Source organism: Pipistrellus kuhlii, unplaced genomic scaffold (assembly GCF_014108245.1).
Source record: "Pipistrellus kuhlii isolate mPipKuh1 unplaced genomic scaffold, mPipKuh1.p scaffold_m20_p_4, whole genome shotgun sequence".
Classification (NCBI taxonomy): domain Eukaryota; kingdom Metazoa; phylum Chordata; class Mammalia; order Chiroptera; family Vespertilionidae; genus Pipistrellus; species Pipistrellus kuhlii.
Window position 1 is genome coordinate 81266272 of NW_023425540.1, and position 17389 is coordinate 81283660.

General features: G+C 37.9%; 1 protein-coding gene and 1 pseudogene across 11 annotated transcripts in view; one reads left to right on the top strand and one right to left on the bottom strand.

The window, feature by feature from the left end:
* Positions 1 to 17389, bottom strand: part of MRTFB (myocardin related transcription factor B) — a 178334-nt gene that overhangs the window by 33201 nt on the left and 127744 nt on the right. For 10 of the 11 annotated variants that reach the window (XR_004983190.2, XM_036411264.2, XM_036411267.2 and 7 more), the window contains 5 exons: positions 17026 to 17091; positions 14591 to 14646; positions 13426 to 13501; positions 8458 to 8619; positions 6403 to 6581 (listed from right to left, as the gene is read on the bottom strand). Coding sequence is in view for 10 of the 11 variants with exons in the window: in XM_036411264.2 (XP_036267157.1) it covers positions 6403 to 6581; positions 8458 to 8619; positions 13426 to 13501; positions 14591 to 14646; positions 17026 to 17091 (539 nt within the window). In the remaining variant the exon portion in view is untranslated. The remainder of the gene's footprint in view (positions 1 to 6402; positions 6582 to 8457; positions 8620 to 13425; positions 13502 to 14590; positions 14647 to 17025; positions 17092 to 17389) is intronic. The other variant, XM_036411265.2, reaches the window with a different exon arrangement.
* LOC118702961 lies at positions 1900 to 5050 on the top strand (annotated as a pseudogene).

Sequence of the window (17389 nt, forward strand, 5' to 3'; positions counted from 1 at the left end):
GTGTGTTCACTACGAAGTTACTAAGATAAAATTATGGGACGTCCCTGCCTCTTGGAAACTTCATGTTTAATGAGAAGCAGTGTTTTCAGGTAGGTACTTTCCCCTTGAACTATTATAATGTGAAATAATTATATTTAGGGAGATAAATATATTTTTTATATATCAAGTGAGATGCCTGGATAAATTCTATAAACAACACTAAATAATAAAGTACAAAATTCGCCAAAACAATATAGTACAGTTAACAGAGAGATGCTTCTTTAATTGTATGAATAAAAATATAAATAATAAGAATCTTTGTCAGATCCCTTACTTATAAATACTATGAAGGTCACACAATCCTTTAAATTTTATAAAATAAAATTTAAGAAGGCCTTGAGGCATATGGTACAGAAATTACATAACAAGTAAAGTTGCAGCGAGCCAGCTCTGATTCTGGGTTCTTTTACTTGAATGTGTAAGTAGGGAGTGTACTGTTCTCTAAAGAGGGTATCTGCCCACAGGCTCGGTTAACAGATAAAGAGCAGACTGTTAATGGTTTGCACACAGCAGGCAGAATACTAAAGCAGCAATACTAAAGCATGTTATAAAAACTGTTTATGTTCAAGAATGATCTAAGGCAATAAATAGATCATACTTATTTTTAAAGAAAAATGGCTATTTCTCTTTTTCTTCAAGGAATGTCAGTCCACTAGATAGGACTACCTCTGGTTAAAAGTTTCTGACTTACAAACTTAGCTGGAGACCAAGTTTCAGGAGCAAAGCAAAAAAACCTAACAGTACGAGCCATGCTGGAAAAAGGAGAATGACAGTCTTCACAGGTGAACTGTTGTGAAGCCATTACCAGGTAGATGGCTAAATTTTTTTGGTGTTACTAAAAATTCTGTGTTACTAAAAGCTAAGGCCATGCTATTAGCTATCTACTATCCTGACCTACTCAGACAGAAGCAGAAAAGAACCCAAATGGATAAGTAGAACTGTGTTTTAATGTTATTTACTTGCATACTTGACATTCTTTTTAGCCCTGTTTTTTAAGCTCAAAACTAGGGTGCAGCAAATATGTGAGAACACAGTAGGGGCTGGTTTTCCTTACTCTCCCTCTCTGCCTGCTTAGACCTTGGACTGTGGGCTGGTCCCTGACCCATCCTTCTTCCAGGCCAGGCTCCAGCAAAGCTGAGGGGCTAGTCACTCTTGCCCTGTAAACTTGGACAGGAGCATAGGAACTGTAGCTACCCAAGCTACATGATGAGTCCAAGCTGGAGAGGCTTTGTTCTCAAAGGAAGAACACAAACACTGCTTCTATTATACGATACGAGCTGGATGTTAGTCAGCCTCATGGTGCTGAGTTCAATGTTTACTGAGCACTTTTCCTGAACCAGGGCCTATGCTAGATGTTGAAGATAGACAGACAGACACACACAGACACACAGACACAGACACAGACACAGACACACACAGACACACATACACACACACACACACACACACACACACACACACACACACACACGTAGCTCTTGTCCTCTGAGTCTAAGTTCTCCTCATAGGCTAACACTTTCACATTTATTTAGAGGCATGGACACAATAACAAAGAAATTAATATAGTTCAGATTATAGTGATTAGTACAAGGAAGAAAATAATGCTGAAAGACAGATATTCATGAAAGAGAAGAAATGCTATAAGAAAATAATCAAATATTTTTAATCCCCAAACTTCCATACCTCTCTGAACCCAGACCTCCCCTAGTGTAAGAGTTAAGGCAAATAACTGCTAAATTCCTTTCCAACTAAAAAAATCTATGATGTTAGACTTTAACAAGGACATTTTCTACTGAACTTGACCAATCCCATTAAGTAGCTCAATAATTTTGACTTAAAAAACCCTCAGAGCCTAGCCTTTTGCCTCGTTACTTCAAAGAAAGCAAGATGGGTAACCAGCAACTCTGTTGGAGCCATCAGAGAAGATTTAGCAAGATTCTCATTCTTGCCATGTCTGCTCAAATGTACATGATCTGATCTGGAAATATGGCCTCGATATGTGCCTCCAGTGTGTCAGTCAGTACAAGAAGGATATAGACTTCATTAAGTTGGATCAGCTAAACTTTTATGAATGGGTCACTTAAGATATCTACCTTACCACAGAATGCTATCTCTTGTACATGAAATAAAAAACTTCAGTTATTAAAGAAAACACAAGAAAAAACCCAAAGCCTAGCAGCCATTTTTAAAAAAAATATATATTTTATTGACTTTTTACAGAGAGGAAGGGAGAGAGATAGAGAGCTAGAAACGTCGATGAGAGAGAAATATCGACCAGCTGCCTCTTGCACAGTCCCTACCGGGGATGTGCCTGCAGCCAACGTACATGCCCCTGACGGGAATCGAACCTGGGACCTTTCAGTCCGCAGGCCGATGCTCTATCCACTGAGCCAAACCGGTTTCGGTGCTAGCAGCCATTTTTAACAGGAACCCTTCATGCAAACTGCTCTTTATAGAGAAGCCTGCACTGAACTACCTGCCTCCGCACTGACCCGCTTGCCTGTACTGTTTTCTGCCATCTGAGCCAGCTCTTATAAAGGAATTCCTGGAATCCTATTTCAACTAATGGGACTGAGGCTTTCTCCACCCAATTGGAGTTGTGCAGCTCTGACCAACCAGAGTGGTTCTATTCTGACCAATCAGGACAGTGCCTTTTGAACCAGTCAAAATTCGAGGATTTGTAGTCCTCATTTGCATGAAAACAGGCCAATCAAAACAAAGAGTGGTAACTTCTATCCATATAAACCAGCTACCCTCTGAAAGTACACTTTCCTCTTTCAGTGAACACTGCATTTCCCTGGATGAGCTAAAACAAAGATGTCTTATTAGAGCACAGAGTAGACCAGTGAGGAGCACAGCAGAGCAGTCTACCTAGAGAGGCCTGGCCTCAAGGCTGCCTGAGAACTGCTGTTTTCACAGCCAAGCTGTATCACAATTGAGCTGTTTTGCACTGAATAAAGCTTCCTTCTTCAACACACACCAAATTGGGGATTCCTAATGGGGCTGAACTGGCATCAATGACCATTAAGTTGACAACCATAAGGAGAGAACAACAAATTATATACAGCATAGGAGTTCTTATAAAATCAAAAGAAACATGAACACCCACTGGAAAAAAAAAAAAAAGTGTATTTCCAATGCAATTATAAAAAATATTTTAGATCCTTTTGCATGCACTAGATTTTCAGTTCCTAATACAATCTGACACATAAAAGGTACTCAATATATAATTGTTGAACAAATGAACTCAATCTAATAGAAATCAAGGAGTCATATAAAGAGTCAAATATCCAAATGGTGTGCAAGACTTAAGGTAATGATATTACCTGCTGTGGTAAACACATAGTGACTAGAAATCTGTATTACCTACCTGGAAAGCAATTAAACTGTCTTATCTTTTGCCCAACAAAAGGTTCAAGTTAATTTCCATATATGGTAATTATTCAGAGAAATAATGAATAAGTGCTCAACAGTGTATGTCTTAAAAAAAACACCCCAGGGTGTAGCAAATATGTAAGAATACAATAGAGCAGGCATCTTCAAACTACGGCCCGCGGGCCACATGTGGCCCGCAGAGGAGTCTGATCTGGCCTGCCAGGTTTTTTGGGCAGTGAGCGCAGCCGAGGTGTTACAGTAGGAATTAGTAGTTCATATAGTCCGGCCCTCCAGCTCTCTGAGGGACCGTGATCTGGCCCCCACTTTAAAAAGTTTGAGGACCCCTGCAATAGAGGCTCTTATTGTGTGTATAAGTGAAAAACAGGAAACAAGTCCAAATAACCAACAATGGAAATTGGTTAAAAGAGATGCAGTGTATCAGTTCAATGGAATACTATCCTATATAATAGGGGTGTTGAACTCAATCAGAGAAGGGGCCAAAATCTAAAATCCAGCCTAAATCGCGGGCCGAATGGTTTACTGAACAGTCATAAACTGTCATTGTGATGGAAACGCAGCGGAGTGCAGTGATGACAGCGTGGTGCGGGCCACATTGCAAGGCCTGGCGGAACGGATTTGGCCCGCGGGCCTTGTGTTTGACACATGTGCTATATAATAAAGAGGTAATATGCAAATTGACCATCCTGCCATCACACAAGATAGCCGCTCCCATGTGATCACAAGATAGTTGCCACAAGATGGCTGGCAGGGGAGGGCAGTTGAGGACAATCAGGCCAGCAGGGATGGGCAGTTGTGGGTGATCAGGCCAGCAAGGAGAGCAGTTGGGGGCAACCACGCCTGCAGGGGAGGGCAGTTGGGAATGACTGGGCCTGCAGGAGAGGGCAGTTGGGGGCAATCGGGCCTGCAGGGGAAGGAGGGCAGTTGAGGGCAACCAGCCTGTAGGGGAGAGAGGGCAGTTGGGGGGACCAGGCATGGAGGGGAGGGCAGTTAGGGGTGACCAGGCCATCAGAGGAGGGCAGTTGTGGGGGACCAGGTCTGTAGGGGAGGGCTGTTGGGGGTAACCGGGCCTCCAGGGGAAGGTAGTTGGGGGCAACCGAGTCTGCAGGGGAGGGAAGGCAGTTGGGGGGACCAGGCCTATAGGAGAGGGCAGTTGGGGGGGGGTCTGCAAGGGAGGGCAGTTGGGGGTGACCAGGTTGGCAGGAGAGGGCAGTTGGGGGCAATTGGGCCACCAGGGGAGCAGTTAGGTGTTGATCAAGCTGGCAGGGGAGTGATTAGGAGATGATCAGGCTGGCAGGCAGAAGCTGTTAGAGGCAATCAGGCAGGTAGGTAGGCAAGCAGGCAAGTGAGTGGTGGGGAGCCAACAGTCCCAGACTGTGAGAGGGATGTCCAACTGTGAAATCGGGCCTAAACCAGCAGTTGGACATCCCCCAACGAGTTCCAGATTGGAGAGGGTGCAGGCTGGGCTGAGGGACACCCCATCCCCATGCATGAATTTTGTGCACCGGGCCTCTAGTGTAGCAATAAAAAGCGATGTATATATTTATTGACAAGGGACTATATCAAACTTAAAAACTTATTTGCATTTAAGGACACTATCAACAGAGTGAAGAAGTGACACATGGAATGGGAGAAAATATTTTCAAATCATATATCTGATAAAAGATTAATATCCAGAATATGTAAAGAACTACAACTCAACAATAGAAAAACAACCTGATTAAAAAATGGGCAAGAAATTTAACAGAAATTTCTCCAAAGATAATATAGAAATAGTCAACAAGCATATGAAAAGGTGCTCAATATCACTGATCATTAAAGAAATGCAAATCAAAAGCACAGTGAGATATCACCTCACACCACTGGCATGGCTACTATTACAAGAACATAAATTAACAAGCATCAGCAAGGATGTGGCTAATTGGAATCCTCGTGCACTGCTGAATATGAAATGGTATAGCAACTATGGAGACCTATATTGCAGCTTCCTTAGCAAATTAAAAATAGAGTAACCATATGATCCAGCAATTTCACTTCTGAGTATATGCCCAAAAGAATTGAAAACCCAAGTACACAGCACCATTATTCACAATAGTCAAGAGATGGGACCACCCAATATCCATTGACAAATGGATAAAAAAATGTAAATCCATACAGTGGAGTATTATTCAGCCTTAAAAATAAAGGAGGTTCTGTCACATACTACAACATGGATGAACCTTGAGTACATTATATTAAGTAAAATAAGACAGTCACAAAAAGAAAAATACTGTATGATTCTACTAATATGAAATATCTAAAGCAGTCAAATTCATAAAGACAGAAACTGAATGGTGGTTGCTAGGGCCTGGAGGTGGGGGGGAGGAACTGGGAGTTGTTTATTGGGTATAATTTCAGTTTTGCAACACAAAAACATTCTGGCAATCTTGCACAACAATGTGAGTATATTTAACATTACTCAACTGTACACTTTAAAATGGTGAAGGTGGTGCCCTAGTTGGTTTGGCTCAGTGGATAGAGTGTTGGCCTGTGGACTGGAGGGCCCCGTTTCCATTCTGATCAAGGGCACATGCCTGGGTTGTAGGCTCGATCCTCCATAGGGGGAAGCATGAGGCAGCCGATCAATTAATCTCTCTCATCATTGAGGTTTCTATCTCTCCCTCTCCCTTCTTCTCTGAAACCAATAAAATAAAATAAATGGTAAAGGTGGTAAGAAAAAGGTGGACTTTATGATATATGAATTATATCTAAAAAAATTATGTGAGAAATTTTAAGAGTTACAAACTAAAATAAAAATGCAAGACTCTATTGAAAAATGTTAACAGTGGTTAGATTACAAGTGAATAGATATTTCTCTATATTTTCAGACTTCTAGTGAGAATGTACTGATATGTAAATTACAAGATATATACTTGATATACAAAAAAGCAAGGTACGTTCTCTATTTAGGGGTAGAAACAAGGATGATACCTGGGCTGGAGTGTTTGCAGTCACAGGAGACGGTGACTCACTAACTCTTGGCTCACTTGGGGATGCAGCCGAGCCCTGCGACTCCTGGCTGGCGGGCTGGTCTGGAGACAAAGCATCACTACTGTCTTCGTCAAATGAGAAATCACCCTGAGTTTGGGGATAGCCTTCCTTCCCAACACCTAAAGAAAGAAATGATTTGTAAATACCAAAATTAAAATGAAAAAGAAGGAGAAACATTGGTGTTTTTTTTTCTTCTTCTTCTAAGAACTTAGGAATCTGGATATATATATATATATATATATATATATATATATATATATCAATTTCAATATATCACCACTACCTACCTTAATTACTTGGGGGGGGGAATCAAACATGAATCAAATCAAGCCTTTGAATCCAACTACCAGTTATAGGAAGTACAGGAGACAGAAGTTTTTAACGACACCCGGGGATGCAAATGCATCCAGTAAAATCAAATGCCACAGATAAAACTACCACATTTATCAACAAACAAATAGTGAGAAATGAAAGGAGGCAGAAGACCCATGTACAAGATTTAGACTTAAGAGGTGTATCAGCCAAAGGCTACATGTGGACCTTATTTGGATCCTGATTTGGAATCCAACTATTACAAAGCTTTAATAGGCAATGGGAAATGGCGCTGGTGACTGGGTATTGTGCTAAGTCCCACTTCATGAGTGGCCCAGCTATACCGATACTTTGCTTTTGGAAACCCGTTTCCTTGGGATTAAAAAGAATCATAGTTGATTGTATCACTTCGAATTATGGACTACAAATTGCTTAAGATTGAAATTCATACTAATGCAAAACAGAAAGTCCCATGAGTAATGGAAACTATCATAGTTTTTCAAGTAGAATATTAACTTTAAAAATTGCTTGTAGAGCCCTAGCCGGTTTGGCTCAGTGAATAGAGAGTTAACCTATGGAATGAAGGGTGCCAGATTCGATTCCTGTCAAGGACATGTACCTAGGTTGCAGGCTCGATCCCTGGCCCTGATCTGGTTCGGGTAGGAGGCAACCAATCGATGTGTCTCTCTAACATTGATGTTTCTCTCTGTCTCTCCCCATCCCTTCCACTCTCTTTAAAAAACAATGGAAAAATATCCTTAGGTGAGGATTAACCAAAACAAATTTGCTTGCTGAGTAAGTGGCATTATTCTGGAATTTATTTTTCATGCTAAATCTTATACCAGAAAAAAGTAGAAACATTAGTAACAAAGTACAATAAAATACTACCATTCATAATGAATACATATAAACTCATCTGCTATTTACCTTGCTGAACTAACAAAGAACAAGCTATTTTTCTTTATCTTTCTTAGAAGTAAATAGAACAAAAATAAGAACTTTGTAAAAATTTTAAACAAAACAATAAACTAAACAGTACAGTACAATAAGTCTAACTTAGACAAATGTGATAAGGAAATCAGAACTTAAAGATTTAAACCTAGGATGTAAGGAGAATCTCTGTGTTAACTGGTAAGAGATGCTATTCTTAACAATAGTTAATATACAGTCAGCCTTCTGTATCTGTGGGTTCTGCATCTTCAGATTCAAACAACTCCAGATGATAAATATTCCCCCAAAACGTGACGTTATTGCTGACATGTACTACACAGTTAGGCCTAAGATGAATGTCTCTTAGAACATGTACAGACTTTTTCAGGCCATTATTCCCAAGCAATATAGTTTAACAACTATTTACATAGCATTAACATGGTATTAGGTATCTAGAAATGATCTGAAGTATATGGGAGGATGGTAGGTAGGTTAAATGCGAATACCATGGCATTTATAGTCAGGACTTGAGCATCCAAGGATTTTGGTATCCATGGGGGGGTCCTGGAACCAATCTACCTTGGATGCTGAGGGACAACTGTAATAATAATAATCATGGAATCAATGCAAGTGTTAATTTCCAACCCACCAGAAAACAATACTTAGGACTGGTGCTGGCCTTTAAAAGTAAATTTGTTTTCTCTATAACTGCCAAGCTTTTTTTCCTCCCAGAATAAACTTTTAGAGTCTTGCCTATAATTGCTTCCTTAACACTGGAGTCTACAGGCAGGATGTTTTTCTCTACCAGCTCCATAGGACCAGGTCTCTGAGCAATCTTTTCATTGAGATCATCAGCGAGGCGGGCTCTTTTCAGCTTCATCTGAGTGGCCTGCAGGGATGGCTCTGCGAATGTTTCTAAAAGAAGAAACACAGTTTAAACCATTACTTGAATTACTGTCTCTAGTCCACAATGCTATTTCAAGCCAACTAATTTAAGTTAAATTGGTTTAAACATATTGATGTGTTCTCAACATTTTTATGGGAAAAGAAAATGACTTTTTAAGACCGTTCCAGTATATATTTTATATTTTTAGTCCTGGATAGCCTATACAAATGGATGCCCATTGACTCAAATTAACATGAACTTAAGCAAAAAATGGGGCACTGCTATTGTTCATTTATGGAAAGAGGGACATATTCACATTTATAAGATATCAGGATACAGAGGGTGAACAAGACAGATATGGTCCATGGTTCATGAAATTCACTGTTTTAGATTTGGCTTCATTGGAAAGTCAGTTCCCAGAGGAGAGACACTGTATCTTAGAAGTCTGTATTTTAGGATATAAACCTCTGCAGGAGTCAGTGAGAAGAGCTTCAAGTCACATTCTTGTATTGATCCCCATGTGTCTCAGAGTCAATCATCATAATTAAGAATTTGGCTTTATTTCGGCATACATAAATAACCCAGTGTCTGTTAGAACATTCAATTACTGTACATAGTAATTACTGGTCATATAGAAGCATCAACTCATCTACTTACAAATAAATGAAGTTGTGAAACTATTATAAACATCATAACTTGTTCATTTGCATAATTCTGTCAATTACTTGTATTTATCATAACTCTCACTAACATTTTATTACATTGTTCTAAATAATGTTTATAATCGTTCAAACATAATGATGAGGTGTTAACTCAGAATTTTAAGTTGAAAGTTGCTTGCCTCTTAAATTATACAGAAGGTCTTTTAATGAAATTCTCTGTAAGTACTCTCAGGATTAACTGATGTTCTTCATTTTGTAGGTAAAATGTCCTTGTTGAAGCCAAAGCTCACTGCAAACCTGAGGCTGATAAATTACTCTGCTGAGCATCTGAGTACAGCTGACCAATGAACACCTCGGTGGGGTTTGGTGTGTTCAAAAATCTACATGTAGCCGGGACCAGTTTGGCTCAGTGGATAGAGCGTCGGCCTGTGAACTGTAAGGTCCCGGGTTCAATTCCAGTCAAGGGCATGTACCTTGGTTGCGTGCATATCCCCAGTAGGGGGTGTACAAGAGGCAGCTGATAGATGATTCTCTCTCATTGATGTTTCTAACTCTCTATCCCTCTCTCTCTCTTCCTGTGAAAAATCAATAAAATATATATATTTAAAAAATCTACATATAACTTAACTACTAATAGCCTACTGTTGGCCAGAAGCATTACTGATAACTTAAATAGCCAATTAACACATATTTTATATATTATATGTATTATTCACAGTATTCTTAGAATAAAGTAAGCTAGAGTAAAATACTAAGAAAATTTTAAGGAAGACAAAATACATTTATAGCATTTACTGAAAAAATCATATATAAGTGGACTTGTACAGCTCAAACCCATATTGATCACGAGTCACTGCACTTATCTTTCCACTAGTTGATTTATATGCTTGCCAAAACCATGACTGTCCACAAAATAGTTCATACCTGTCAGGATTGCTAATGTCAATACATAATATAATTAGATGTTATGAGGAAAGACAAAGTTCAAAAATAGAATGATTATTAATACTTTCAACAATAAAGAGTTTAAAAAATATAAGAATAAAAAAATAAAATGAAACCTGTTCAAATGCTCTTAGAAACCTGTACAAATCCTTCAGAACAATTTGAGAAAGGTCAATCATTAAAAAACTACTGTCAAATTAGGGCAGTTATTAACTATAAAAGATTTGGGGAAAAATTGTAAAATCTAGGATTTAAAAACCCACATTGCTTTTCAAGTGTCTAAGTTTTTCTTTCACCATAAATGGAAATTGTAGACAATGTACACTGGTTGTGCTTTATACAAGAAAGATGAAGTGAACTCCATTCATTAAAGCCTTCCCCAAAGTGAAGGTCCTAGCCCTCCTCAGAATTTTGGCAAATAAATGCATGTTTGTAAGTTAAAATAACGTGTAGTCATCTCATTTTTATGACTTTGCATATAATTAACTGTGGCCCCAATCTTGTTAAGTAAAACACTCCCAACAATAGAGGATGACAGGTTGTGAGAATTAGATCATGCACTCTTAGATTGATATTTAAATGCTTCTGCTAAGATCTAGGTAGAGCAGTCTTCTGCCTTTCTCTTCTCTCCCGTCAACACAATCTTTGTGATACCAGGAATATGTTTGGAAAGAATATATTCCAAAAATAAATACTCAGAGGCTGGTATTTCGGTATATTGCTGTCCCTAGTCTTATTACCACCTCATTTCCATTAGGCCGAGGCTGGATTTTAGCTGCTGAACTTCAGAAAATAATTTAGACTTTTGCCTGCCAAATATCCAAGCCAATAAAATTGGGATAATGTTAAAATAAGTTGGGAATAGTTTTAAGGCATTTTAAACAGTATAGATGACACATTTTTTTCTTCAAAAATTTCAACTTGAGGACAGATGTCTTAAAAACATCACTTAAGGTTCATTCATGTACATGATTAGGTTTTTAAATATTGGGTAGCCTTCTTTATAAAAAGCAAATGTGATTTCTTTTGATAGTTTTGGCCTTGGTTTTAATTATATTAATAAAGTCTGTTACAGTTAGGGGTAAGATGAAACAAGCAGCATTGTTCCTCCCAAAATGCCTCTTATAGGTCATGATGTCTGCAGGCCGAGAAAGCAGTAATTTACTGGTAAGTGACTAGATAAATGTCACTTACCAGTTAATGTGTCTGGTCACTTACCAGTAAATTACTTCTTTGGAGGCTCACTGATAGCTGCAGCTGCTCCGCCCTACCACCGGAGTGTTTTAGTTCAGGGGACTTCCGAGAGCACAACCTGGAGAGTTTGCCAGCCAGGGGCTTCCACTTCCCGCCCGACATGAAGATGGTCACATAATCATAGATTCTGTGTGCTAGAAAAGACCCTACTTGAGGTTGTAGAGACTAACTTTATGCTTGTAGCTTCTTTACAATATCATTAATATGGTGTCAGCCTGTACTCATTCTCATAGCAGCCTCTTTATTCCTTATAGAGGACTTTTCTGAATCTGTAATTCATTTATTTTGTTTGTCTGTCGGTGCCATTAGAATGTAAACTCCATGAAGACAGGTTCACTTGCTGGCCTCTGGTGTCTAGCTCATTGGCCAATCACTAAACACCTCTGATCACAGCCACCATATGGCTTCCTGAAGAGTCTGTATTTTTAGGGTATTATTCCTTATGTTGAGCTACAACCTAATACCTTACTATTAATGTCAACCTAATTCTGATACTAAATCTGTCATCAGGCAAGAGAGAACAGATCTAATCTTTCCTCTACATAATAATTGTGTCTGAATATTTGAGGAATTTTCAGATTCTTTCTGTATCTTTTCAAGTTTTAACATACGGAAGACTATCACAGGGTCAAGCTCAATAAATTAGTCAGAGAAGCAAAACAAGGAAAGAAAATGTAACTTGGGAAATTTATGGTAGTGATACCAGCTTTCAAGAATGCTCTGTGTTCAGCCACTGTGGAAAACAGTGTGTAGTTTCCTAAAAAAATTACAAATGGAACTGCTGTTTCACCCAGTGAACCCACTTGTGGGAATATATCCGAAGAACCCCAAAACACTAATAAGAAAGAATATATGTACCCTGATGTTCATAGCAGTGTTTACAATAGCCAAGGTCTGGAAAGAGCCAAAGTATCAATCCGTAGATGAGTGGATAAAAGCTCGTGTGGCTCAGGTAGAGAGTGTTGTCCTGTATAGCAAAACATGGTGGGTTCAACCCCTGATGGGATCGACATTTCTTACATCAATGTCTGTCTATCTGTCTGTCTCTCTCTCTCAGCTGTAAAAAAGGAGCTCTTTCCTTTCGTAATAGTATGGATGGACCTGGAGATTAAACTAAGCGAAATAAGCCAGTCAGAGAAAGACAAATGCCATATGCTCTCACTTATAGTATGTGGAAGCTAATGACCAAAATAAACTGACGGACAAAATAGGATCAGAGGCATGGAGGCATAGAACAGACTGACAGAGCTATGAGGGGAGGAGAGGAGTGTAGGGGTAGGGGGATGAGAAGAGATTAGCCAAAGAACAGAAATGCATATGTGTAGCCCATGGGCACAGACAACAATGGTGAAGGCAAGGGGGAGCCGGGGGGCATGTGTAATAGTGCCAACCATAATAAAAAAAAGAATGCTATGTCTTCAGAGAGAAAAATATCCTGGCCTTAGCCATTTGTCTCACGAAAGATGAAATAGAATCATCCCTACCAGCTTTATAAGTGATGAGGCCAGAAGAGAAAATTTGATGGGCTGAGTAGAGGATGTTTAAGATAATGGTCAAATCAGCTGGATTGTTGTGGGCAAGTAGCAACAAAGCAATAATGTTAGGTGTGGACATTGTACCAGGCAGACATAACAGGGTCCAAGTAGCTGAAAATCTATAGTTAGACTTGTGGCTATTGTACCCGTTATTACTTAATGAGTGGGCACATGTCTCTTGCTGAAGAAGAATTCCTTTGGACTGAAAATGTTTTTCCAGAACAGTGTGATAGACACCTATGGTACCAGCTGGTAGGGGAAGAGTCAGTCGATCAGTAGGTTATTTGGAGAATCAAACCTTTCCCATGTATCTAACATAACTTTGGGTTTTCATGTTGCTATCCATGGAGGATGTCAGCCTGTGGGGTAAAGTTATTAAATGGTAATAAAGAGAAATGGTGGCATTCTCACATAAAATAAGCAGAAACAAAACTTTTACCTTCTAAAATGTGCATCCTGACAAGTTCAGAACGATCTGGTCGGCTTCGAATCTTGTGCTTCAAAAAGTTTTCAGTCTTAAAAAAAAGAAAAATCTTGTCATAAATTGATTATGACTTATTGTGGTTTTACATATTTTTCTCTCAAGGTACTCCATTTAAATTAATTGATACCCTTTTGGTCATGATTTTGAGAGAAAGAGAAAAGTAGAAATTAATGCTTTGAGAAACTATTATCCAATATATGATTTAAATTGCAGCCTTCAAAATTGTACAAGGACATAGTATATGCTGGTATAAAGTAATCAAGTTATGGACCTTTATTTTAAAACTTGGGAAAGGCAAAGGCTCATAATTTTAAAATTGATTTTTGAACAGACACATTTAAATATTTTAAAAAATATAAACTTCAGGTCAAGTAAAAAAAATCCACCTAAATAATAATTTACTAAAATTACTCATATATTTTCTTTGGTGAGTTCATATCCTTGATCAGATTTTCTTATTCAGAATTGTACTCAACTCTAAACAATAGAGTTTTATATTTTGTAAGACTCTAAGAGATCATTATTGCATCCTGAGAAAATTCTAAAGGAATTTTTGGAAAATGCTTTTCATAAAACATGATAGAAGTTTTGCCTAAAACAAAAAGAAAAATGTGCATATTAGTACTTTTAAAGAAAAGTAATAAATATCAATTCGGTGTGCAACTATGATGGAGTCAGCTCAGAATAAAACAGAGTGACTTGAGGCCATATTCATTCATTCGGTCAGATTCTCCTACCCTTGGTCAGAGATGTACAGGTAACACAGTAGGGTCTGTGTCCATCTGCTGGGGTAACAAATGGCAGAATTACTTCATTATTATTCTGAAAACTGGTTATGCTCTGAAAGCAAGTAAGCAAAGAAGTATTTTTATATGATTTGTCTTATATATATATAAAATTAGTCACTAGTTTTAAAAACAAAATTTGAATGTCATGTATTTTCTATTAACTTCCAAGATAAAATTAACCCAGGATATATTACTCTATATGGCATATATCTTGCAAATTCACTGCAGTTCCTCCTTTGACATATTTAGGAGTAAGATTGCTACTTGTCCCCTGGTACTTTGAAATAAGAGAGAAGCAGAGAAGTATAACATTTTAAAGTGAGATTTCTTACTCTGGCTCGTTCCAAGCTTTTTATCTGCTCATGGAATGCTGCTGGGCTCTTCAAGGCTGGGAGAGGAAAATAAATTGGTTCCGTAGTATAAATAGAGGAGTTAATACTTCAGTCAAATGTTACAGTATTTTCTTGATTTTTCTTCTTAACCTTATTAGTTCACATCTACAGTTCCATTTATTTACTAGTTCCTTTAGGAGATCTGCAAAATATGGAACCTTAAGTGTTTCATAATTAAAACTATATGTTTCAGCCCTAGCTGGTTTGGCTAAGTGGATAGAGCATCAGCCTGTGAACTGAAAGGTCCCAAGTTTAATTCTGGTCAAGGGCACGTGCCCAGGTTGCGAACTCAAACCCCAGTGGGGGATGTGCAGGAGGTAGCAGATCAATGATTCTTTCTTATCACTGATGATTCTCTCTCTCTCTCTTCCTTCCTCTCTGAAATCAACACACACACACACACACACACACACACACACACACAGAAAAACATCCCACACTATATATTTTATAGGAGCATTTGAGATCTTGTTCCCTGACATACATCAGTTTAGCTCAAATAAACTCAAAAATTAAAAAACACTATGTATTTCATAAATAAAACAAACTTTTAAAATGAAGTTGTATATATAATGACAATGCAAATATCAGGTTAGATTAGTTCCAACCAATTGCTGGGGCAAATTACTATCACCAAGAGAATTCTGATGATTCCTTGACAGGATTTTATTGGCCATCTAAGCTATTAGAAAAAGCCCAAATGTTCTTAGGACATTTAACCTTGAGTGATCTAACCTTGAACATGAGACACACTGTACTTCATGTTGTACACATCTATTATTTACTGAGAACCCACAACAGGCTTAGCCCAGTGTTCTGTGGTCAATTACAATTATATTACTGTTGATCATCACAACAATTTTGCAAGGTAGGCATTAGCCCCAGTATAGATGAAAGGCTCCAAGAAGTAAAATGAATTCTTGAAGTTATATAGCTAGAAGGTGATCAAAGTTATTTAGCTAAATGGTGATCAAAATAAATCTAGAATTTTGAATTTGAAAGGTTCATGCTCTTTCTACCACACCACAATGCAAACCACTCTAAAGACATAGTGATTCTTTAATATGTTAAGTGCTAGTACATTAAATATTCCAAAATCCCAAAGTGAGGGTAAGCAGTGCTTATTTACTAAGTCCTTGTCTACTGCAGTTTTTCTACCATTTATCTTTGCAAAATCTTTTGCATGTCCACCACTGTCTGATAACACCCTGCACTTATGACTACAGGCAGTTAGATGATGTGAGATACAGGACTAGCTAGGCTCACTTAGGCTGTCATCTCCAAAAGTTGGCCCATCAACTCTTGTAACATTATTATTATCAGCTCTGGTACTTGAAGCACTGCAGAGACTCCCAGCAGCCAGCCCCAACAGGTTTGGCTAGGGACCAACTTCTAAAAGCGGAAACCAACTTCTAAAAGTGGACTGGCTTAGCAGTGGTGTCTTAAACATAATTTATACCTCTATTTGATTGATCCTGTTCATAGTCAGGAATGTAGTGGTGAAGAAATCTGGCAGATTATTAAACCAGCTTTGACTGTCACAATGCTAGCTTAAAAATATTTAGACAATTAATAGTCCAGAAAAAAAGTTTCAATGGGAAAAATTACTACAGAACAAAACTGTTCCTTATAAACCAAAAAAGGAAAAATTAATGATTCAGAAGACTGGGAAGCATACTAGTAAATGTATTTTGTAATTTTCTTTCTTTTTTTTTTTTAAAGAAAAAATCCATATAAATAATCCTAATGGCCTAAAAAAACCACCACTCTTCCCCTTTAAAATATGGCATCATCTTCTACTTGATGAATTAAGTTAAACAAGACAACCTGGACAAATTTCCTAAAATTAATCAACTCTCAAAAAATGAAGGATTGAAGCTTAGAGATAGCTAGTTGGAAAATATCTGTACTCAGGCAAGGAAGATTTTATTTATTATAAATAGAGCATTTATTAGTCCTGTAACTAAAACACACTTAATATTACAGCCCATACTATAGCATAAAAGATAATTTAAATGATTTAAAACAGAATAAGGTTTTGAGTTAATTTTATATGCTACTTTTGCAAGTCTAAGTAACACTGAATCCATTATGTAGGATTACTTCAATTATTTAAAACTAAAACAGCAGTTGCAGTTTGAAGTCTAATTGTAGAGTTTTAAAGGTGTACCTCTGTATAATAAAAAATTTGAGTCCAATTTTTAAAAAGCATTGAGTTTTCAAAATGTGTTTTAAATAATTAAATTAGGTTGGCAATGCTGAAGCCTGGTTTTTCTTATAAACTTATCTGGTAATTACATATTGATTACACGGATACAGGTTCTTCTTGGACATGCCCAGTGTTACATTAGAGATGACAGACACTTGAATCTTACGTGGCATGATGCCCTGGTCCACGAGCTGTTCCCGCGTCCGCCTCTGTTGCAGCCTCAGCTGAAGCACTGTGAAAAGGAAATAATTATCACTGGAGTTCAGAGGCAACTGCAGGTGGCAACTTTATTAAACATCTTCTAATTCATAATGGAAAACGAATACTACCTGGCACCATCCAACCTGTAAAAGGAGAATCAGTTCATGATTTCTGCCTGCTTGGTGAACTCTGACATTCTCTCCGAATACTTTGTGTTAAGTTAGGTAATGATGTTAATTTGCTGAATAAAGTGAATTATTTGTTGTTTAAATACAATCACATAGTACTTGCCAAATAAATAAAAATAACTGGCTTATATACTGTCTTAT